Here is a 25,227-nt window from a genome sequence, read left to right as displayed (position 1 = left end):
ATTAGATTATATTATTTTGCTAATATTTTTAATGTATGAATTACAGACAATCTTCATGGTGGCGGCCGCGTACTCGAGTTCTGTAGTTGGGTGCGTCGTCTTCCTAACGATCGCGGTCGGCCTTGGCGGGTTCGCTTGGTCTGGATTTAGGTATATAAAATAAATATCTTAAGTGGGGTAGTATTTAGTACTGTACCTGCAATATTTATTTATTTATTTATATAACTTCAATGCACAAAATACCAAGGTAAAAGTACATATGGCGGACTTAACGCCTTACGGCTTTTTCTACCAGTCAACCACAGGTTGTGCAGAGAAAAGTTGTAATTGCAATACCGTTTTGTGTAATCGTAAGATTTTATGTTAGAATAATATATTTAAATGGCACATGCCCATTTATTGTTTGGAATAAATGGGTACATCCCAAGTGAACGAAACTGCCGCAGCTGGCCTAAACAGCTTCACCGGACGATAGGGGGTGAGTGTAAATGGCACTTTAAACCCGCGGAAGGACTTATGGAGCGGCTGCAGGCTAACTCCCGCCTGACGATCCGTCAGTATCGTTAATATCGTTCCGTAATTATCGTTCGTATCCACGAATTTAGTCTGAAGGCACCGCTAGGGGATTGAATCACGGGGCCATCATAATTACGAGCGGGAGATCAATTTGAAGGGGGAAGGGGGATCGAATGGAGGGGAAACGACGTTACAAGCGGTAGTTAATGTGATATAAGCGGTGTTTGTTACCAGTGTGAATCACCTGGACATAGCACCTCCACACGCGAGCATCCTCATGGGACTCAGCAACACGTTCGCTACACTACCGGGGATGGTCAGCCCGCCGTTAGCCGGCAGCATTCTACAGGATAACGTGAGTATTTCACTAAAATAACATTCATTTCATCAACCATATTGATAGCACGATGAATTTGTATTCTTTTAAGTATTAATGAATATCATTGTTTGTATTGGACTAGATATTTACTATATATACATAATATGTATGTCCAAAAATATATATTTATATCAGTTGTCTAGTACCTGTTTAGTTAAGGCCTAGATACCGATATATGCATTGTTCTAAATTTAATCATTGAATTAATATTTTTTTAAGTATTATGGAGTATGATTGTGGATATATTCTATGTATATTATGTATTTTTAAAAAATCTGTCAGTTGTCTAGTACCCATAAGCTCTACTTAACTTAAGACTAGATGGCAATCTGTGAATTGGCCTAAACTTGAAATAATTTATTGATGTAAGACATATTTAAAAAATATTATAATTATTTAAAGGCTATTATTGTTATAGATCTTTTAGACACGACACACGTAAAATATAATATAAAAAATGTATGCTCAACTAGGATGTTATGACTTTTAGCTAGTTGACCATATTTTTGATGTGAATGTAGGAATTTGAACAATTTTAATTAACTTTGCTTAAGTAAATAAATATTTGTATTATCTTATAACAATATGTTTTTCAGACTGCAGAAGAATGGCGAATGGTATTTTTCATATCCAGCGCCATCTATCTCATCGGTGCGATAGTCTACGGTGTGTTTGCATCCGCCGAAAAGCAACATTGGGTCATAGAAGCAGACTGCGACGCTAGTTTCGACACAGATGGCGCCTCCGTCACCACCGCAAGGGGATACGACAATAAAGCTATGGACAATAATTCTGAGATGTAAACATTTTTAATAGTATATTACGATATAAGTGTTATGATGGTTATACCACACAAGGCAGTATATCAGCCAGAGCCGAATAAAGCCAAGTGTGTTAAAAACGCACACATATCCTACGGCGTTTTTGTGGTGTAGACTGTTGCTCTCCCGCCGTTTTATTTTTTTTAAATCAGCGCGCTGTCTACTGGCTGTCGCTGAGCGGCGATCAGCTAAAATAATTGGTTTGGAATATAACTTCACTATTTGCGTTTATAAAACACGCGTTGAAAATAGTTTATACAATGGGCTGCGTGAAACAGAGACAGAAGTGCCTCTGTCTCACCTACAACAGCTGCCAAACAGCTCGCTTTGTAAGTTTGAAGTGAAAACTCGGTTGAAGAGTGAGATATGTCAGTGATATTACAAATTACGGAGACATGACACCTAGTCTTCCAGAATGGCAACGCATGAGGAGTACCACAATTGTCAGGTGATGTAATCTCCGTGGTGCTATTCATGATATTTAGGCAGCCACTTGCCATTAGGTGGTCAAACTGCTAGTTTGCCATTCCTATTCCATTAAAACGCTTTACATGTTTATTGTAAAGAAAACTAGAAACTAAAACCTCATACAAACCTACTTTAGCTTAATAGCTAACAGCTTAAAAGCGTTTTGTACTATTCCTGAAAATTTAGATAATATCTTATAGAATAGGACGGAACACAATTAAAAATAAACTAGGTTTATTTCATATTCAGAGTTTTTATAAATATGTTAATAATTACGTAGTATTTTTACAGTATTTAATGCTATTTATGCTGTGGTATTACTTAAGTGAACTATTTGTATTTGAAACTGATAAAATATGTCATAATGACTTGGCAGTAAAGTAGAAGTTGTAATGATAATAATTTTAATTAAGAATAATTGAAATTAATACACACATTCATTACACACATACATTCCATGTTTAAAAAAATATAATACCGAACTAGTATAGTTCATTTAAATTTACTTTAATGTCATGTTTTTATGATATTTTTTTGATTAATTACTAGTAGCTTGAATTTATTTTAATTTTAGTTTACAAAACTGACTATGTATTGTAAGAATATCATATATTTTGTAATAATGCTTTAAAAATGAACTTATTAAGTAGAGTTTATTATACAAATTGATGATTCTACTTATTTACTGTGCTCAATTATATTATACATTATATTTAATCTGTATTTCTGCCATTACTTTCAATTAGTGTTGGATATGAAAATATATGTAAAAAAATATCATTTAAATATAATCTAATGAACATTCCTGGCACAATGACAATTCCTGGACAATTCTTGATCATGCCCATTTAATTACCTCATGCGTAGAATCTAAAACATCTTACTTCCAAACCTCCTTGTTACTTACTTTCAAATTAAGAAAAAAATGCACTCCAATTAGTTAAGTTAGACATTTAATGCTTTTATGAATAAGGGTGATGTTTTCCTATGTTGCCAGGTAAACTCTAAGTTTTCCGTTCAAGGTAATTTGGATTTTCATAACAACATTATAGTGATGAATTTTGTAAATAAGTTTATATGTAGATTTGTATATATGTACGTACTATGATGATTTGCTTTATTTTTGTGCCGTCCTTTAAGTATATATATTGTTGTTATAATATTATTATTGTAATAATAATTGAATTACCGTGAAAATCAAACCTCGCATTTTGATGTAAATTATATTTGTCATTAGCTGCCCTTTACACGCGCGAATGTGTATGTAAATGTAGACAAAGAGAACAAGAAAGACCGCGCGCACCTCGCTCATTCCCTGAATCTTCAATTGAGGGTGCATTAGCGACTTTGTAATAAACAATTATCATTGCAAAATAGAGGTCATCTTACTATAGAGCGAAAGGGCATAATTATGGAGTTATTAATAATTTATAAATTAAAAGAACTAATATGAAGCATCGCGCTATCATGCATGAAAGAGTGAATACAACCAGTAAAGATTATGAGCACTGGGTTTCCCGCGTTAATCGCGCGCGCTGCTGTTTGCGCTTGTAAGAACATATCGTGTAAAGGAAGCAATTGACTTAATATCAAATATTGAACAGAAATGTTTTGTGTATTTTAAAAATCATCATTAAACCTGAAATGCATGATATACTTTCTACACATCTATCTATATCTAATATATGTCTACATTTTCACACGATATAAAGATCTGAATAAAATAAATTAGGCTTGTAACTACATTGTGACTTGGCGTTCGGAAACCATGAAAAAACACTATGGGTTAAATTGTTGTATGAGTATTAAGCATGATTTCGTAATCAAAGTTATACTAGTTAAGGATCTCATGAAAATTCGACTACGCTAGGCAATTAGGAATGGATGCGCACATATCCACATTGAATTAATATACAAGCGAATTTATACCCTATATTGCTTTACATGTGATATATTTTAGTCTGTCAGATCAACATAATAACAAGACGAGGCACTATGTACACAATACATAGATATAACTCTCAACAAAGTACGTGTTTACACATTTGCTCCCAGAATTATGGTAAAACTATATTGTCAGTACACATTTACTACATTTTTATTGTTCCTAAAATTATTACGAAATATTTCATATATTAAACGAAATAATAAAATTTTAAATATTTGGTCTCTAACCGTTTCTACAGCGGTTAGGAAAATATATACAAAATATTTGTCAACACTTGTAGATTACACATTATAGACCATTGTCATAATTATTATCATAACTAGTGCGCCGTCCTAAGTGTATTTTTGGTCTGTTTAAGTTATAATTAGGTAGATAATAATATAATATAACGATCTTCGTATATCGAACGTGATGTAAATTATTTTATACTTGTTTTGTGATGGATATTGTATTAAACTACTTACATATACATTTTTTTTATTTGTGTCGGAATACCCTGTCGTCTTTTCAATATATTTAGATTACTATCTACCTGAGGACTTCTCGTATACCTATTCCTACTAGTGTGTCATTGTTAGTGAATAACCGTTTCTGTTAGACCTCCACGCAGTTCCTCTCCGGAAACCGTCATGATGAATTCATTACATTGGACTAATTGATGAAAGTATAATGCTAGCTATTATAGAATAAATCTTTTATTAACTATTACGGATCAATCAATCAAAATTATTTTCCGAATCGCGCCATCTATCCACACTATCCATAAACTAGCAGCTGGAACTTTGTCTAAATTAAATCAAACAAAAAAGTCCACACAATAACAAGGTGATTTGTGTAAATAAAGACAATTTATTAGTAGTTTTATTAGATTATATTTAAATTCGTTTTTCCAAATTACCAAAAATTTAATATAAGATATGAACTGATTTGTTGTAATTAAGTACATCCTGCCCTTATTTATTGCAATCTAATTAATTTTGTTACTTTATTTCATTTAAATAATAACTAGCCATTATTTTATGTTATTATATGATATTTATTAATAAACGCATAATTAGAGACATTAAAATCTAGATATGTCTCAAATATTAGATAACAATTTGATTATCCTGAAAATTAATGGTCTCCGTTTAAAGGACATTTATTTAATTACTTCGATTTAATTCCACTAAAGTATTCTATTTGGTTGTAAAAATTATTATTACAAGATATTTAATACAAATATACTGCATGTTATATTAAATAAGTATCTGCTGATATCGTTTTTAAATTTAATAAGTATTGCAATTGTTTACTGTGAAACCGCCAAATTAAAATATTACGTTACGTCATAACCGGTGCGGTTCGTTTGTCGGCTTTCGGCAAAATATAAAGAGCGCCGACACTTTGACCGGCCGCCTTTCTTCATTTATTACTGTGATCGTTCCAATCTTAACTTGCGTATCGTTAGTTGATTGTGAAATTAAAATTGTTAGATTATGGATAAAGATAAAGATAATGATGTGATAAGGAAGCTATTAGAGCTCTCAGAAAAAACCGGTTATAACATCTTTCAGCAAAATGGACAGCGCAAGTTTGGACCACCGCCAGACTGGACCGGACCTCCACCACCAAAAGGCTGTGAAGTCTTCATAGGAAGGCTTCCAAGAGAAATATTCGAGGATGAGCTGGTCCCGATTTTCTCTAAGGCTGGAAAAATCTACGAGATGAGACTAATGATGGATTTCTCCGGCTCTAACCGCGGATACGCTTTCGTTACCTACTGCACAAAAGCGGAGGCGTTTAAAGCAGTCAAAGACCTCAACAGTTACGAGATAAGAGCCGGCAGACACATCGGCGTCGTAAAATCCGTAGATAATTGTCGTCTTTTTGTTGGCGGTATACCGAAAACTAAAACCAGAGAAGAAATTCTGGAAGAGTTAACACAAAGAGTGTCGGGAATTGTTGATGTAATACTATACAAAAATTGCTTCAATAAACAGATTAGTCGAGGATTCGCTTTCGTGGAGTTTACATCTCATCGCGCCGCGGCGATGGCAAGACGAGCTCTTGTGCCGGGCGTCAAAATATGGGACCACGAGCTGATGGTAGACTGGGCTGAGCCTGAACCCGATGTCGATGATGAACAAATGAAAAAGGTAAGCTTAAGTTTATTTTTATTACCGATCTTAGATTCATTTTTACGTATATATATAAACTATGTATGTGAGGTCCCTTGTATCTTGCTTAGTTTTAAATTTGTTTGTTTTACTCAAGGTATCTTGTTACTGTTTATTTAAACTACAATCTGTGCCCAATCTGCTCTGCTATATTCTCTAAACAAATGTGTATAGTTAGATATACAAAAACTATGTCTATTACAGGTGAAAGTGCTTTACGTTCGTAACTTCTCGGTCAGGACATTGGCAGACAACATTAGATCTGTTTTTGAGAAAGCTGTAAGTAAAAAAATAGAGCGTGTAAAAAAATTTTATGACTATGCTTTTATACATTTCTATGAGCGAGAGCATGCCGAACTGGCTATGGCGAAATTACAAAATGCTGAAATTGATGGCAGTAACATAGAGATACGTTGGGCAAAACCTGTAGATAGAGAGCTTTATAGAATTCAGAAAATGAGTAAAGGCAATGCGAAGTTTAATAGCAGCCTTGATTGGACTCAAACTCTATTACTTTATAAACAGCATTTGGAGAAAAAGGAATACGAAAAGTCTTCAAGAGATGATGGCATCAGCTCTGTGTGTGCTGGTGAGTCCATATCCGGGTCTTCAACAAATTGGGGGACATCTTTTCAAAATTCAGCACAACCCTATACAAAGGATAACTACATGGTGGCTCCAGCAAAACTTGATGCTATGTGTAAAAGGTATGTGCAGTCATTGCATTATTTTCCCATCCTGTAAAATATTTCCGAATTTTTCTTTTAAGAACTAATTTTCTACTATATAAATTTATTATCAGTAAAGTCTTTTTAGAGTTTAATTCCCTACCACAGAATGGACTGGCCTCCTACTGTGAATCCAATGTTAGTCTGTATGATGATCTTTCATAAACTCTACATCCTTTATATATTCCAGAAGTAGTAAATAAGTAAACTATTTGATTTCCATTTACAGATATAATTGGGCATCACCAGTCTATGACTACCAGAAATATTTGGGACCTTCTGGTGCTGATGTGTGGGTGGGCCGTGTGAGTTTACCTTATGTTGGTCTGCCTCTACTAACAACACCTCAGCGCCTGGGACCTTTGACAGCACGACCATGTTTCTCTTTGCAACAGGCTCAAGTAGAGGCAGCTGAAATGGCTCTCCATTACATCAAGGTATGATTGACTAGATCCTATATGTACCACCTGAATGGAAGGTTACAATCTCATACATACACAGATCTATAATTGTTATATGGGTGTATATTTTAATGAGAATTTATTATCTGTATTATTAAATGTGGGTACCCCCTATATTCCCCATTTCACTAAGTAGCTGATTTTGTCAGCTATGTTTAGACTTGATGGGTTAGATAAGACTATGGAAAGAGTACATAGGCATAACACATTGATCATCCAGAATGGCATGAGGAATATAATATATGTCAGAAAATAAACACTGATAAATTATATGGTATAGCTTTAAATTTCTTAATCTAGCAATAACTGCATGAAGTAATAATTTATTTTCAGGTGCTCAGAGGCGAGGCCATGCAGCAGGCCACAGTCACACCTACACCAATAGCTATGCAGCAATCCACTATTACACCTGTGCAATCAGTCTACCAGCCTGTGGTACAGTCGCTACCAACCTGTGCAGGCCTGCAGTACAACTATATTAATTCTTCAATATATCCTCGCACCCAACCAACGATTCCTGTGACAGTGCCAGTCTGGCGTACAGTTTGAACATGTTTATTTTTTTTGTTTGACTTTAGGCTTAAGTTCATGAAATTGCTGCTTTATTTTTGATGGAATAAAGTAGAATTTCATTCGCGTTTATAGTAACTGAATTAAATATTAGTATGTAACAAGAACAATTTGACCAATTATATGCATTGGTGTATCGTTTTGTTTTCAGAGTTTTACGCGACTGTTTATTTTTTGTGACTTATCTAGTTGCAGTGTTGGACTTGTTATAAATTTTTTCTCATTCGACTAAGACTTATGTTTTGTTCTTCACTTTTTGTAGTGAACAATTGTTTTTCATTGACTATTCAAATATATTTCTCCCTAATTTTTCTAATCATAGTTTACCTTAGTGATATAAGTATAACAAAGATTGTATATGTTAGAGGTTACATAGTTGATTTTGTTTTATATAATATATATTTCTGGATTTGTATGGCATTACATTTACATTTCTGTAAAGAGGCTGTTTTTCAGTGCTTACTTGTGCTTATACTTGTGTATATTCAGAGAAAAGCATTGACATCTAGACTTTATTTTTGGTTGACAATTTTCTTTATTTTATAAGACTTATTTACAGACAAAATACATATTCCGTTCCTGAAAAAAAAGATGTTTTTATTTAAAACCCTGTTGTTTTGGTGTTCTGTAACTTTATATGCAGAAAATTTCGACATAGTATAGCATATATATGGTATTACAAAATATAGATTTATCAAAATAAAATATATTTTTTTTTATCTGGGGAGGCACGTTCGCCGCCCTCTGTATTTTTAAATAAAATTTACTCCATAGAAAAGTGTGTTTATTTACACAGTAGTCGTTGTAATATTTGAGTAATAATAGAGACGTACAGACAAAATGTCACCAACTTGTACAACGCAATTTTACTTCCACTAAAAGTTATTTTTTAAATAATTGCTAGTCTAATTCCTTCAGGCGATGAATTTTTTTGGGGGTTTGATATAGAAATTTTCCACTTGCTTCAGCTGAGTGTAGATACTGATATACTTTAGAAAATCAGTTGATTTACATTTATGTGAAAATCCTATAAATTCGAAAGTTTCTGTTTGCCTGTTTATCTTTTCACACATCTGCGGCTGAACGGATCTTAACGAAATTTTATATAGAAAAATAAATTATATTAGGGAGAAGGGACACGAGGTCGTTACTCGAAAAATAGACTTAGCCCGGTGTAGGCGTAGTACATTGATAAATATTATTGTTTATTAATATAAACTTATTTATTCTACCGGTAAAATCTATTCATATTTACAATATCAAAATCAAACGCAATTTAATTTAATCGAGAATATATTTCGGTAATCAATTATATACATAGACTTTAGGTAAATCACCTGGGAGAGATTGCTATTTAGCTTCCGGACATTCATCCATTGGTATGCACGGTTCCCTAGTTTTTAAACGTAAATATCCTGGTTTACAAATGCATCTAGGCCTGCATAACTCTTTGGAGTCACATTTGAACTTGGCTACTAAAGAAATGCAGGAGTCTGGTGGGCAAGTTTTCGTACACGGATTGAACACCTCGTTGGGACCACAGGTTTCATCTGTAATACAATACATAATGATTATTCCACAAAAACCTGACTTGTCCTCATAAAAACATTTCTTGTATAGTAAAAAAAATAGGTCACCCTCGCTTCGCTGACTTTACGAAAAAAGATAGTCTATACCCGTCTTAAGATTCCTTCAGCCTTTTAGAGGCATTTTATTCTAATCACTTTACAAACTTTAATAGTAAGTTTGTAAAGTGAATAGATCAAATCTGACAATAAAGTAGTCGCGGGTACATCCACCCGAGAGATTAAAAAAGACGTTGAATTTTACAAGAAGTTTGTATAATTGCGAGAATTCCTTCGTTCTAGAAATAATATTGCTCTAGTTGGGACTATCAATTGTATAAATCGAAGAATCCATTCGTATACCAGCTTCTAGAAAGTTCCAGCTCTAGTTGCGATTTTAAAACATTTATGGCTGAGATGTATAATAAAGCAGGAACGTTCCCATGTTACTAAACTTAGTTACTTGCATAGTGCAAATACTATTAAAGCGCAATTAGTTCTAGTTATTTCTGAGTATTTATTACAATTACATTTGTATTAATTTCGCGCTTTAGTTTTAAGATTGTTATTTAAATAACCTATGCTCGAAATCGGAACAATATGTACACAACTAAAGTAGGTAAGTAATTTATTTTCAATATCTTTGTTTTTAAAAACATAAGTTTACTGCGATTCCCAACCTCCTAGTGTCATGAGGGTATTCTAAAATTATAGACAGATTGAGAATTGTGATTGAAACATCCAATAATTTAGTATCTATGAAAAGTATCTTTGATCATATTATACTGGCGCCATCTATTTTTAACTTACATTAAAAACGTTGATTAATTTGAGAAAGATTGTTTTAATTTAAAACTGTGTGTGGTATTTAATCTAATCATAAACTTTTTTTAAACAATGTAAGGATATTAATTGACTAAGAAAACATTTAGAGACTTATTATACAAATTTATTTCCATAATGTATTCTATGTTACCTATATATTAATTGAAAACAATAATTTGGTATGTAGAGTGTATACGGACGTTTACATTGTAGATAAAGCACTAGATTTTATTTTTATTATCTATTATTTCATATGGTTTTAGACATTAATCTATTTAAAAGACATATTTTTAATTGAAATCGGGTGAGTTGGCAAGTTGTGGACATTGTCGAGTCGGTATACAAGGTGTTCCGTCTTTAAGGCGTAGAAAACCCGGTTTACAGATACATCTCTTTTCGCATGGTTGATTAGCGTCACATCTGAAAAACGCTACTATAGAAAAACATGTTTCTGGTGGGCAGCTCCTCGCGCAATCACTGAATACCTCATTTGGGCCGCAAATTGGTTCTGAAATTGAGTATAGAATGCGTTGACTACTAATATTCTTGTGACATGTGATCCAAAGAGAATTTTTTTTATTTATTACTAGCTGTACACGCGACAAAAATTGTAAAAAAAATATTATGGTGTACCTATGTACCGTATTTATTCATATGCATGTAGTAAAAAACGGTTATTTCAATATTACAAACAGATACTCCAATTTCATTTATATGTATAGATGATGATATGATTAGATCGATTAATAAGAGTAGTGTACTCCACATCAAAAACTAAATATTGCAAACTTGGAAGTTCATAGTGCATAAATATTATTAAAATATTTTTTATTATTACGAAATTGTTGATAAACGTATGATCTACTCGGTAACCTCCGTTATTTGCTTGTATATTCATTATCGCTTCAGACTGTTGTTTTAAGTATTTAAATTGTCCTACATCATAAATAAACACGAACAGATGTCTGAACATATTCTCAAATTTAAATTAAAAATTAGATAGTCTAACAGATACTTACGACATTTCTCTATTGGTATGCATTTGTTCTCACTGTCTCTTGCATAACCATCATCACAGTAGCATTTATCGTTGCATCTTATATTAACAATGGGGCAATTTGTTTTGTTTTGTACATGTAACTGGGAGCATACATTGTCGCAGGCTCCACCACATGCGTAGTATTCATGTTCTCCAGGACATAAGTCTGGAAATTTATTAAAGTTAACTTTATAGTACAAAAATAAAAAAATTAAAAATATATTTAACAATAATAAAAATGTCCCTGGACAATTCGCATAGCGCCATCTGGTACCAAGCTAGGCAGAGTTTGTATTATGGTTACTAAATAACGAATAGATAGGTATACTTAGATTTCTTTTTATAAATATATAAAAGCACCCAGCCAGTACAAACAATCATACTCAGGAATACAAATATTTGTACAGTGCTATTACCGCGACAAAGTGTAATAAACCAGCGGCACGCGGAAAATATCAATAAAATATAACGACGACATTGACAACCTCACTTATTTTCTGATCCGATCAATTTTCTTTTTCTTATATATATTTGGATGAAGTACTGTATATTTAGTGGTTGAGTAGGTGAGCTATTCATACATGTAATATTCTTAAATGGTTTTAATTAGTTAAGAACTTACCACATTGACTTTCTGTTAAACAATCACCATTGGGGCTTCTATAGAACCCTTTCTTACAAACACATTTTGGGGTGCAATCTTTTCCATCATCAAAACAACTGAATAGTATTCCTCTGTTTCTGCATGTCTTTTCTGGTGGACAGCCTTTAACGCAGGATAATTCTTCATTGGCTCTTACACATCTGGTTGGTTCTAAAAAATATGCTTATAGATAATAAACTCATTAATATTATAAATGCGAAAGTTTGTGAGTATGGGTGGATAGATTGCTGGATGGATGTTTGTTACTCTTTCACGCAAAAACTATTGAACGGATTGATGAAACTTTACTACAATAATATCCGGAATACATAGGCTATAAATTTTATGCGATGAAACCGTGGGCCCATAAAATATTTGAGTCAACTCATCGTTGTAATTATTTGTGACTAGGTATATATATATATATGTATATATACGTTTTCATGAACTGTGTCAAAAAAATTATAATTAGAATACAAATAAAACTCATAAATACTTAAATATATCAATAGCCTAACATAATTTATATTATATTATCTAAATCTAAATGATATTTTTAAAAAATAAAAATTCAAAACTTTCAGCAATAATAATGACAAAATATTATAGTATGATAGCGCCATCTGTTTCTATATCTTAAAAGCCGACCGTCTAGCGTCTGTCGCGGTACTATTACTAATTTAAAAACATCCTATTAAAAATATTAAGTTTACTTTTTATTTTTTTTTGGTTCGGTTTTTCAATTATTAGGTTTATTTTTCTAACCTTCAAAATGTCAAACTGACAAAATGTCATATATTAATTATCTGTGGCTTATAGGATTTTCCTAAGTAGTCTGTATAGTAGTTTTGTTTTGATTTGAAAAGGTGAAAAAGAATAATTTTACTTTACTTATATAATTATGTAAAAAGTACCACTAAATGTATTTTATTTTTTAGCATATTGGAAGAAATATAATATTTAACTCTACATAATAACCTTTATTTGAAGTTAAAAACTTACAATGTTAAGAAGAAACATTTTTAATATTTATAAAACATGCAATGTTTACAGTATACCAATATCTTTGGCCACCGAGGCCCATGTAATTATATTAAATAAAGTGCCGCGTTTATTAAATTTTCATAGTTTTTCGAAACGGCACAACATAACCTCAAAGAGACATACTTATTCACACAATGTTAAGCAAGACTTAGAAAAACTTATAGACGAACCAGATTATAACGCATTTTCTTATAGAACCCACACATGCGGAGAACTGAGGCCTAGTCATGTTGGAGAAAAAGTGTCTCTTTGTGGATGGGTGCAATATCAAAGAATGAACAAGTTTTTATTACTCCGGGATGCATATGGTATAACGCAGTGCATTGTAGGTGGCGATACGAATTGCCCCAATATACCATTGGAAACCGTAGTCAAAATTGAAGGAATAGTAGAGTTAAGGCCAAAAGGTATGATTAATTCAGATATGGAAACTGGTGATATAGAAGTAGTTATTAATGACTTGAAAATTCTTAATACCGTTAGTAACCTGCCATTCCATCTGAGAGATTACCAGAAACCCAAAGAACAGCTAAGACTCCAACATCGGTATATTGATCTGAGATTTCCAGAAATGCAATATAATTTACGGCAAAGATCCACAATGTTGCATAATATGAGGAGGTTTCTTGTTGAGAAACATAACTTTGTTGAAGTGGAAACACCAACTTTATTTTGTAGGACACCAGGTGGTGCTAGGGAGTTTGTGGTACCAACACATCATTCTGGATTATTCTATTCTTTAGTTCAAAGTCCACAGCAATTCAAACAAATGCTAATGGCCGGTGGTATTGACAGATATTTCCAGGTAGCCAGATGTTATAGAGATGAGAGCACACGGCCAGACAGACAGCCTGAGTTCACACAGCTGGATTTAGAATTATCGTTTACGAACTTAGATGGAGTATTATCATTGATTGAACAAATGCTTTATACAACTTTTGTAAAGGATATCCCCAAACCACCATTTAAAAGGTTAACATATAAATATGCTTTAGAAAATTATGGCACAGATAAACCTAATTTGACTTATGATTTAAAATTTAAATCTATTAAACATTTATTTAATGATAAACTTAATGATCCAGTCTTTGGTGCATATGTGTTGCCATATCCTAATGAAATGGGTAAATTAACATCAAAATATAAAGAAAAAGTCAGAGAGTTGAGCAAAAATTATAAAACTAAGATAGTATTGTTTGAAAATATTTCTAAAGAACTTGGAACTGATATTCATTATAAAATCCAAGATGCAATTGGTGTGTCAAATTCATGTATAGTCTGTATAGGTGATAATGAAAATACATGTTTGTCTCTAGGCGAAGTTCGTGAGATCATTGCCTCATTATTACTTGAAAAGAACCTGTTAGAAGTAAGCAATACAATTGTACCACTTTGGGTGATTGATTTTCCTTTATTTGTTAAAGGAGAGGAAGGTTTAGAGACCTGTCATCATCCATTTACAGCTCCTCATCCAGAAGACATTAATTTACTAAAAACAGATCCATTGAATGTGAGATCACTGGCATATGATTTAGTAATCAATGGTAATGAAGTCGGGGGAGGTTCAGTCCGAGTGCACAATGCTGAACAACAAGAAGAATTATTGAAGATACTGAAAATAGATGCAACAAAGTTATTGCATTTTCTAAATGCCTTAAAAAGCGGGTGTCCCCCACATGCTGGAATAGCTTTAGGTATAGATAGATTAGTGAGCATAGCATGTAATGCAGATTCTATAAGAGAGGTTATAGCTTTTCCTAAGTCTCATGAGGGAAAGGATCCGTTATCAGGCGCCCCGAATTCTATAAGTGAAGATGATAAAAAATATTATCATATAGTTACAACTGACTGAATGTTTATAGGAAAATGTTAATAAATTATGAATAAAAATTGTTTTGTTTCTCAATGGTTCATTCTTTAGCTTTATATTTCAGTTGGTTTTATCAATTACCAAGGTTGTTTTTATTATATCTGAAATGTAAAATGGCAATAATTTGGTACCTACTGATTTTTATAGTAGACATATAACAGGTTAAACTCTTTTTTTATAACGCCGAGAACTACACAAAACATACTCATAAAAACAAATAAGTACCTAATCATTTATTCATATCTTAGCATTATATTTATCATATTTTTTTATTTTATCAGTTGAATTAATCTTAACGGAAATACAGTTGAGAAAAGTATACCTGTGAAAATCCAATCTCTGTTTAGAGCGGGGAACTCGCGAAAGGCGATACCAAATGTTAAACCGCATTACCGAGGTATAAATAAGAATAGTTTTATACAAAACCGATACAAACTGAAAGTATGAAGTGTTATGGTGGGACGCCATTAATCGACAACTGATAGAAATACTTAATTTTACCTCTAAACTCATAATATAGCCATACAAAATTTTCAGACCGATGCAAACTCAAGAATAGAAATATTTATAATGTGAGAGAATTGAACCCGCGACTATCGAATAAGGGGGTAATAAATCACTAGACCCCGAGCCCGTCGAATATAATCTGTGAATCTAATTCTCGCATATTGATAGAATATTTACTCATACTGTTGCCGATACTTTTTATAGGTATAGATTTTATTACATATAATTTGACATATTTTTAAAACAAATAAATGATATGAGAGACTGAACGCATGCTTAATTCGTAACACATCCTGTATGTAATTAAAATAAGTAACAATGGTCAACAAAAAAAAAATTGTTTGTTTACTTCGATTTTTTCTTCCGTTTCTACCTCGAATTAACGCGTATTGAATATAGTAACAATTTTTCTCTTACAGCTTTTGTTTTTGAGTTACAGCTAACTTTCCTCATTTACTATTTTTAACTTCGATTTTTATATCAAAAACAATCAGGATTAATTATTTACCTAACATCTTGTTGACGAAGCTATATTGAAAACAACAACAAAATATATTTTAGTGCCCAATAAAACGTAAATCTAAGTTGAAAATAGTAAATGAGGAAAGTTAGCTGTAAGAAAAATTTGTGGTGAATATGTATTTGTAAAATATCTAAAACCTATATCACAGATAATATAATATTACATATATATAATTATATATACAACTATATATAATTGAACTATATTTTTTCGTCAAAATCATTAATCTGTGTATATAAAAAAAAAAATCTATTCGCAATCTCCCAGTATCTATTTTCTTCACACTCAGAGCCATAAAAATACTCAAAAACAAAAAAAAAAATAAGGAAACAAGGCTTGTGTTAACGTGTAGTATTCTAAGAATAAATTAACTTTTTTTTCTCATCAACTCAGTTCTGGTTAACATAGGTAAGTATAAATCAATTTGGTGTGAATGATGACATCAACCGACGGCTGACAGAGGTAAATACCCGACGTGACGTCATCATATAAGGTAAAGGGCCATATTATGAGACACCTTTTGAGTAGGAGTTGAATATTTTACATTGTTTAAAAAAAAATAGAGTTGAAACATTGAATTTTTCTAAGTTAATAGTTTGCCTGATATCTACTGAAGTGATAATAATTTTTATCAAGTGAGTTTTAGTTGAAAATGCTAATAAATTGAATAAAATAACAGACAAGTACATACGGCCGTATTTATGAAACAGTCTAAAGCAACACGTACGGGTGTTCCATCGGGAATGTCCCAAATTATGGAACTCAAAATGAACTGAAGTACTCACATTAAAAACATTTTTCAGTTACTAATTTATTTATTCATAGTATCAAAAGTTTTATTATTAATTATTAATACAGTGAGATTTAAAAATTATACGAATAAACAAGCAATAAATAAATATTCACTTACAAAGTAAATATGACAAGAACAGTTTCAAATCTTAGGATTAATAAACAAGATATAAAATCCAAATATACATTAAATTAAACCAAAAATTCAACTATTTCATTTCTTCTTGGATCCTTTGTAGTAATGCGTTCTCTAGTAGCTTTTTCCGTTCATCAGCTATCACTTTTTTCTCATTTAATAATTGTTTTCTTTTATGTAGCTTTTCTTCTTTAGTTTTACGATCAGTTTCTTTTTTTGAGTCATATTGCATCCATTGATCAGATATGCCAGCAGAAGGTAGTTTGAGTTTACCTGATGTCTCAACTTTAATCCATTTTTTCTTGACTTCAAATTCAACTCAAATATTAATTCATCACCAACATTACGCACAATATTAAATTTATATTAACAAAATATTAGTTAAATTTAGTCAATTTAAATTACTACTTTCATTAATACCAGAATGAGCTTTAGTAACCATATCTAAAGGTTCATTTTATACTATAATTTCATACAGTAATTACCTCAGGAATGGCCGCTTTGTTGAGACTGGGTACTGGTATTTATCAGAGGAGAATATTTATTAGAAGAATGACAATCATTGTTAAGTGTCATGTAATCATTAGTTTTATCATTCGACTTGATTATTAATCAAATTATTTTCTTACAGTTCTGTTCTTTCTCTAAAAATTAAAATTTACCAACGTCACTTCTTTGACAGTTAGTTTATTTATTTCATGAAAACCAACCAATATCAAATTATAAAAATTATACCAAACAATCAAAATTAATAATAACAATATAAAACAAGTCTATAGAATAAAGATATCAAATTCAATAAAAAAAATGTGTCTACCTATAAAAATTATTAATTTAAAAACATCTATAAAAATGTGATATGTAGGTGCTTCGTAAAAATTTTGAATAAAATAAAGTGTTATTAATTTTTTCAGGCAGGTTTTCCACTTAAGTATATGTTTTAATTAACATAAAACAATATTTATCATCCAGCTTATTCATTTTTGAGGTTAGTTTTTTATTTTCATGGAAATTTACAATCTATGTACTTATCTAAATGCAAATTTTTATAAATATAAACTGTTCTAACGTAAATTGCTTTGTTATAATTAATTAACAATTATTAACACGAAATTAACTAAATATTGTCCACTTATTGCTGTTTCATAATTACGGACAACTTAGAAAATCGAATGTGAGGGGGATGTGGAACACTGAATATACTGTTCCATAAATACGGTCTGTTTAGAAATTTTTGGGCAATTATGAAACACCTAAATAAAAAATAAATACCTTATTAAAGTACTTTAAATTCAATATCAATCAATAGATTATAAGTCAAACTTTTGATTAACATGTTTCAAGTATTTTTGAATCATTGACAAATATTTCAAATTATTAAAACAATTGTGATGACACCTGTCATTCTCTAACTCAAAAGACAGTCTTTTTTCATGCAACCTGACACGTGCATTTCACTATTTTTTTTTTTCTATACATTTTAAGGTGTTTACCATAATAAATTAATTTAATCAATAAATAGGTTATTAAAGATCATAAAGATAATATTATAAATACTGAATACGTTAGAAATTATTTGTAATTCAGATTTTTATCACTTGTTTCATAAACTAGTACAATGTTCCATAATATGGCCCTTTACCTTACATACCACCTTGTACACGTGCGTAAGTCAAGCGCTATATAACACGAACGTGAGATTTGTAATTTAAGTAAATCAGAATTTTCCTGTTATTCTTTTTATTAGTTTATCAACTGGTACATTTGTCTTTGTGTTTGATATTAATTTAACAAAGAAAACTGATATATAATAATAAATAGTGTAATCTTTAAGGAATAATTTATGCTACTTTTATTTTAGATCTATTATTTATTTTAAAAAAAACATGTTAAATTCCACACGGGTAACAGTTAGTTTAGAATATAAACTGAATTATTGTGTTTTACGGTTTTATATTTGTACAAACGTAAAAGCGTAAAACACATAACAGTTTGTTTACACTCCCATCACACGTAATCATGGAATGTCTTCAATGTCTTTAATGTTTGTATACAAATAATATTCGTAATAATTACTAATATTCCATTATATACATAAATGGCCACTAAAAAGACCTGTTGCTACTTCGGTCACAGTATGCTTTGGTAGGTACCTACTTTAAGAGATCAATGAACTTGTAAATAAATAAAGACGTATTTACACGTAGTTTACAAGTTGGGTTAGTTAGTTAATTAATTTCTTTTGTTTTATTAATTTACCAAGATATGTTTTTTATTACTACTAACACTGTGCCCCGTAGTAGGGAGTTTGTTATCTCTCACCAATGTATGTAAACTTTACTTATTCAGAAGACATTGTAGATACAAGTAGGCAGATTCTTAAATTAATCTTTATCGAGAGTTTAAAATAATAAAAAAAATATAGGTATTTGTTCCTTTAACTAGTAATTTAACACATAAAAAACAATGGATCTAATTGATATTTTTAAATATTATCCATACTAATATATTTTTTTTAATATTTTTTAATTGTTGACTGGGCTGGGCCGACAGTGGATGATAGACGAGTATGAGATCACGCCAGTTTGCCCATTGTGACTAATTCACCAGATATTTATCACGGTCGTTAATAACGTGGACGTGATGTTGAGTCCATTGCTAGCAATGGAGCATGTTCCTCCTGGAAACCATCATGATAAATTCCTGGTGAATTTGTAACGATGTGCTAACTGATTATCTTTGACGAACGCAGCGTTAGCGTAGACGAGTGTACCATTCCATTACTATTCATAAAAAAAAACTTATAACCTATTAATCTACTTATGGTCAAGGACAATGAATAATTCATATTAATATTATAATATAACATATAGACATGTAAACTAATGCGAATTTATCACCATTTCACACAAAAAAGACTGAACCGATTTTAATGTTGTTTGACATGAAGATACATTGTATCGATAAGAGACTACCACAATCGTAGGCAAATTCAAAAGAAAGCAGATGATGTCTTAAAGAAACGAAGTAATGAAATAACCTTACCATCGGCAGCTGAGGAGACCGAAAAAATGGTGGACACAACGAATATTAATAACAAAAATCCCCGCATGTTGATCCGTCTGTGGTCTGACAAGTTGTGAGCAACAAACTTCTTGTGTTTTGTATAAATAGGTACTTATTTATTTACGTTTGTATCCACTTGGATACAGGAGGCATCATTAGATAATTTCGTTGCTAACAAATGTGATTCGAAGATAATTTTGAAATTATTATTAATATTGCATTGAGTCAAAATATGCTTCCTGTGTATAATATGGCAAAACACAGAACCTAGTCCCAAGCTAAGCAGATCTTAGAGTACTAAGAAACTGATAAATATATGTTCTTGTAAATACAGACCGATACGAACATCATACTTACATACATGAATACAAATGTTTGTACCGTGCGAGGCATCGAACCCGCGACTATCGTAAGTAAAGTAAGTAGCCCTGTAGCAAAACTGCTCGACTACCGTAGCCGTTTGTACATAAATGTATGTAGTATTCGTATCATTGTTTAATCGTTAATGTAATTATTAGAACGATAGTTGCTATTGCGAACCGTATAATATTTCAGTAATATAGTTTGGAACTCTCGAGTTTACTATTTTTCAAAATATTGTATAACAAGGAATTTTATAAAATTTTAATTAGGTATATAATTAAGAAGTATATTCTTTAGATACACCGAATTTAAAATAATAAATGTTATTTAGATATATCTATATATGTAGTAGATAAGTGTAAGTCTATGTGTCCTATATTCTGTCATCAAACATAATAAGATTTGTGGACATCAGTTATTATGAAATGAAAGGTAATTTATGTATATTTTATTTATTTCATAATGTTATATAGGTACATAAGATATAAGATAATAAATATTAATAGGATACTCGTAAATTTTTCCAATTTGAAATTGAAATATATTTCTGCCATTATGAAAAAGTAACAAGAAAATAACAAGAAATGTAATAAATTCATTGTTTTTTGAAGAACCACTTTCTTACACAGTACAGTATATTGTATCTGACCTCTGATATCTACGTACTTTTTTTTATTATTGACAATCGGGGGAATATTGCATTTGCGGACAGTCACAGATTGGTATGCATGGTGAAGTCAGGTTGAGTCTCAGGTATCCTGATTCACAGGAACATCCCGGTGCTGGAGGTGGTGAGTTTCTGCAGTCGTATCTAGCCACAAGTGCTTCGCAGGTATCTGGAGGACAGCTCTGTTTCTCTTCATTGTAATATTCGTTAGGACCCGCACAGCACTTCTTGCCTGCAATTTTCGTTCGAAATTTTACTACTAGATGACGCGAAAATTAGGATGAATGAATGGATGGTTTATTTGTGATTTTAATGAAACTTTACTTTAATATAGCTTATACCTCAGAGTTGTTACTCTGAGGTATAAGCTAATTAAAGTAAAGTTGAAGTTGAGGTTGACTATAATTTTCACGCAGGGGAAACGACGGGCACAGCTAGTATATAGTATATAGTATATTTAACTGAGATAAACTTTGTAAAAAGCCGTCGCGTGGGTAACTCAGTTTCGCCTATTTCAACTGCCAAGCAGTAAGCTTTATAAGCTTTGTTTCGAAGGACTAGATTAGACATTGAAATTAAGCCATATAACTTATATTGGTACAGTCATGTGTACTTAGTCGTCAGGAATAACAATGTATGAGGCACCCTGGGAGCCATAATGTAATAGAGTGATATTGTCACACTCCATTAAACAATTTATTCGCTATTTCTATTACTATTTACACCGATAACTTACTTCAGAGCGTAGTAAGTGCTATGAAAGAGAAAGTGCATGTGATAAATGATTAATAAGTACCTACTTAAAGGCATTCCGCCGTATTACCCACTGGACATAAAACGAAAAACAATTCCCGTATAAATCTTATACTGTTTAACAGTGAAACGAAATTTATTCAATTTCGTACTAACTACTTACATATAAAATACCAACCTCCCATGTTCCAGATATAATTCGCAGTTTTTTAGTTCTACATCCGGTGAAGCTGTAAAGTCCAGCATTATGATAGTCAGAAAAATGCGGTATTTAGGTATGAATACCATACCGTGAGATTACAGAGCTATTAAAAACTTATTAGTTACCTGCCGTCGAGTCCAACCACATCACAGCGATGATAAATAAGGAAAACAATTTCAACATAATTGTATTTAATAATTACTCGTGTCTATGACTACCTTTACAACTCCGTGTATGAAATCGTAGTGTAACAAAGATATGAAGTATAATATTTTTTATACTATTCTTCAAGGTACGTCGGTGTATTCAAGTGTATTCATTATTTATTTAGATGCCAATTATTTTGTATATCAATATGTAAAATGTGTTTTTATTGAAATGTAAAACGTTTATCAGTTATTGTTGTCATTAGTTTTGCTGTTACTATTTTGTTATCATGAGAATATAGGGTTGAGCAATATCAAATACTGGCTGGTATCTATAATATTTTATATATTGAAATATATGTCACAGAGTAAGCAGGATTAGAAGTAAAGGGCCAAGTCGATACAAATTGGTAATTTGATAATACATTTTTAACAAGTACAGTTTCATATTTATGGTAGTAATATAGATATTCATTGTTTGCAATAAATCTTCATGAATACTAACGGCTCTATTACTAATAATCCCCTCTCCCTTAATGTATTCCTTTATGTCGCCCTCCAAGCTTTCTAGTGCACGAAACAATTTCTTGTTCACCATAAAGATAAAAGTTGCTAAAATTTATATAATGTCACTATCAGTAAATTTCCTTTGTGTAGGTAACCCTGACTTAAGTATGTATTAAATTTGCATATAAATATAATAATAAAAAACCGCCTCAATTAATATGCAAATGAAGTGAAATTCTGGTTTGTTCGTTTCCAAAATGAATAGAATTTGTTATTGTTGAGGTTAAAAGTTTCAATTATGAAAAATTTGTTTTTGCGATTGATTGGTAAAAAAGGAGTATTTTTTTGTATTGTCAGAATAATTCACTAGATACAAATTAGAATCATCAAATAATATCAGAATTAACAACATAATTCTACGGTAACTTACCTTTTACATATATGGAAGATATAATTCCCATATCACTGTAACATTTCAGTTTAAATCTTGCCATAGTTCAATTTATACTAGCTACGCGCCCCGACTTCATGCGGGTGTATATGTATTATAAATATAAACCTTCTAAATTGCTTAAAATTACATTAAAGTCTGTTGCATAGTTTAAAAGATTTAAGCGGAAACGCTTTTATTTTATACTATGCGAATATTAAGGTCATGCCATATTTTATTAAATTACAAAATTATAGAAACTCCCCTGGTCTTGACATAATTTACAAACGGCTACTATGATGATTGTGCACTATAATACTTATTTATATAAGACATAGAGTTAAAAATGATGTTAAAAATCATTCAAAAAATAAATATATTTATCTCAAAATTACAAAATTTAATTAATTTTACACTCGTCATTAGGAACGCAGACTCCGTTCAATCTACCGTATCCACTAAGGCATCGGCATTTAGGAAAACATTGAAGTCTAACACCAATGCGGCCGATTATGTTACAGGATCCATCTGGTTTTATTCGCCAGCAGTTATCACTGCAATACGGTGGACAAGGGTCATAATGTTCATTTACTCCAGGACAATCAAATGGCGCTGAAAAAAAAAATCAAACTAGAACATTCGTCGTCACATCATCACACTTAAAAAATGTATGAAGTAATAAAATAATTTTACGACCTGGGTTGTTTAGCAGTTTAGCACACCACTTTGCTTCCGACAGTCGCGGGATCGATTCCTTGCATGATGAATACCTATGATTGTTTGTATCCGTTTGGATGATTATTATTATATTCTATTAATTACAATTCATAGAAAATAAGTATTTATTAAAAAAAAACTATTAATGTAGTTGTCTTGCACCCAAAACACAAGCTCCGCTTACCTTGGGACTGGACGCCACTGTGTGAATTGTTCGGGGTTATTATTATTATAAATTAATAAATTTCAATATAATAATAATAATATAATAATAATCTCAGGACAATTCACATAGCGCCATCTAGACCCAAGTTAAGCTAGCTAAAGCTTGTGTTATGGATACTAGACAACTGATACAAATACATAGATAATTTTTTTTTTCGTAAATACATACATATTATACGTAGAAGATACCCAGACCGATACAAACTATCATACTCATGAATACAAATGTTTGTGCCGTGCGAGGAATCGAACCCGCGACCATCGGTCGTAAAGCGGTGTGCTAGACCGCTAGACCACCGAGGTCGTCGGTGTACTGACAACTAAAATTATGTATCATGGACTAGCTACTCTTTCAATTTCATTTACTTACGACAAGCCTTCGTTGGTATGCAGGTTCCATTCGCGGCTCGGCGATAGTTAAAAGCACACTTGCAACCTGGCACGCAGTTATCACTGTCGGTGCATGTAGCTACAGTTTTGTTATCTGCACTAGTGGGGCATGAATCATATGTGCAATTCTTCAGACAATCAACTTGAACTTCATTAGGTCCACATTCTGTAATAAATAAAAATATTAAATAATAAATAAATATCCTACAAGAAGTCATTTGGAAACCTAAATTGTCTTTTTCTTTAGCATATATAGTATCTAGAAGAGAATATTTAAAGAAAGTATTACAAATAAAGGTGGATGGTTGTAAGGGAAGAGGAAGGCCGAAAAACAGAGGCGGACTGTGTAAAAGATGATAAGGCAGACGAACGGAAGGGTCTTTTTTAGTATCTACTAATAATAATTAAAATAAATTGACGTCATCCCCATTAACCCATTACGGCAAATTTATCATGAAAAACCACGATGGACAGGGGATTTTTGTAAGATTCTCATGTGTTTTCAGGGATTCTATTAAATATAAACACTGCCACGTAGGTAAAGACTTAAGGAATAAGTAGTGGCATTAAGTGCGGTATCTTTACAAGAAAACTATAATTCAGTACTAGATAACCTTTGGAACAATGAGGAACAATACCTAGTTCAGGAATCCGGTAATTATATAATTAATAAAATATTTTTTAATCAATAAGATAAATTATCTTACCTATTCCATTGTCTGTAGACCGACGCCGGCGAGATTCAGCTGAAAATACATCATTACTTA

The 25,227-nt window shown here is 31.7% G+C and overlaps 4 protein-coding genes across 5 annotated transcripts in view; 3 read left to right on the top strand and 1 right to left on the bottom strand.

The window, feature by feature from the left end:
• The window catches only part of LOC131843698 (vesicular glutamate transporter 1-like), a 39,908-nt gene extending 37,496 nt beyond the window's left edge, over positions 1-2,412 (top strand). For both annotated transcript variants that reach the window (XM_059192390.1, XM_059192389.1), the window contains exons 9-11: positions 47-150; positions 751-871; positions 1,492-2,412. In XM_059192390.1, the coding sequence (XP_059048373.1) occupies positions 47-150; positions 751-871; positions 1,492-1,698 (432 nt within the window). In that variant the 3' untranslated portion in view covers positions 1,699-2,412. The remainder of the gene's footprint in view (positions 1-46; positions 151-750; positions 872-1,491) is intronic.
• A 2,973-nt stretch (positions 2,413-5,385) lies between these two features.
• Positions 5,386-8,288, top strand: LOC131843699 (probable RNA-binding protein 46). Its single transcript, XM_059192391.1, has 4 exons — positions 5,386-6,270; positions 6,496-6,998; positions 7,249-7,456; positions 7,814-8,288. The coding sequence occupies exons 1-4, from the start codon at positions 5,611-5,613 to the stop codon at positions 8,027-8,029; spliced, it is 1,587 nt and encodes a 528-aa protein (XP_059048374.1). The 5' UTR covers positions 5,386-5,610; the 3' UTR covers positions 8,030-8,288.
• A 2,332-nt stretch (positions 8,289-10,620) lies between these two features.
• The window catches only part of LOC131843624 (zonadhesin-like), a 31,577-nt gene continuing 16,970 nt past the window's right edge, over positions 10,621-25,227 (bottom strand). The window contains exons 10-16 of the mRNA XM_059192295.1: positions 25,168-25,206; positions 24,441-24,626; positions 23,543-23,740; positions 21,101-21,322; positions 12,102-12,305; positions 11,460-11,645; positions 10,621-10,948 (exon numbers count right to left, since the gene is read on the bottom strand). Coding sequence (XP_059048278.1) covers positions 10,731-10,948; positions 11,460-11,645; positions 12,102-12,305; positions 21,101-21,322; positions 23,543-23,740; positions 24,441-24,626; positions 25,168-25,206 — 1,253 coding nt within the window. The 3' untranslated portion in view covers positions 10,621-10,730. The remainder of the gene's footprint in view (positions 10,949-11,459; positions 11,646-12,101; positions 12,306-21,100; positions 21,323-23,542; positions 23,741-24,440; positions 24,627-25,167; positions 25,207-25,227) is intronic.
• LOC131843696 (aspartate--tRNA ligase, mitochondrial) lies at positions 12,974-15,080 on the top strand. Its single transcript, XM_059192388.1, has one exon. The coding sequence runs from the start codon at positions 13,126-13,128 to the stop codon at positions 15,016-15,018; it is 1,893 nt and encodes a 630-aa protein (XP_059048371.1). The 5' UTR covers positions 12,974-13,125; the 3' UTR covers positions 15,019-15,080.

Source organism: Achroia grisella, unplaced genomic scaffold, assembly GCF_030625045.1.
Source record: "Achroia grisella isolate CSIRO2021 unplaced genomic scaffold, CSIRO_AGI_Agris_v1 utg327, whole genome shotgun sequence".
NCBI classification, from domain to species: domain Eukaryota; kingdom Metazoa; phylum Arthropoda; class Insecta; order Lepidoptera; family Pyralidae; genus Achroia; species Achroia grisella.
The sequence above is the reverse complement of the archived record's forward strand: the minus strand, read 5'-3'. Positions and strand labels throughout refer to the sequence as shown.

Bases quoted from the DNA above. Each gene is read 5' to 3' on its own strand.
- LOC131843696 (XM_059192388.1), top strand. From the start codon at position 13,126: ATGTTAAGAAGAAACATTTTTAATATTTATAAAACATGCAATGTTTAC.
- LOC131843699 (XM_059192391.1), top strand. From the start codon at position 5,611: ATGGATAAAGATAAAGATAATGATGTGATAAGGAAGCTATTAGAGCTC. The intron at 6,999-7,248 runs GTATGTGCAGTC...TTCCATTTACAG, and splicing joins CTTGATGCTATGTGTAAAAG to ATATAATTGGGCATCACCAG. The intron at 7,457-7,813 runs GTATGATTGACT...ATTTATTTTCAG, and splicing joins TGGCTCTCCATTACATCAAG to GTGCTCAGAGGCGAGGCCAT.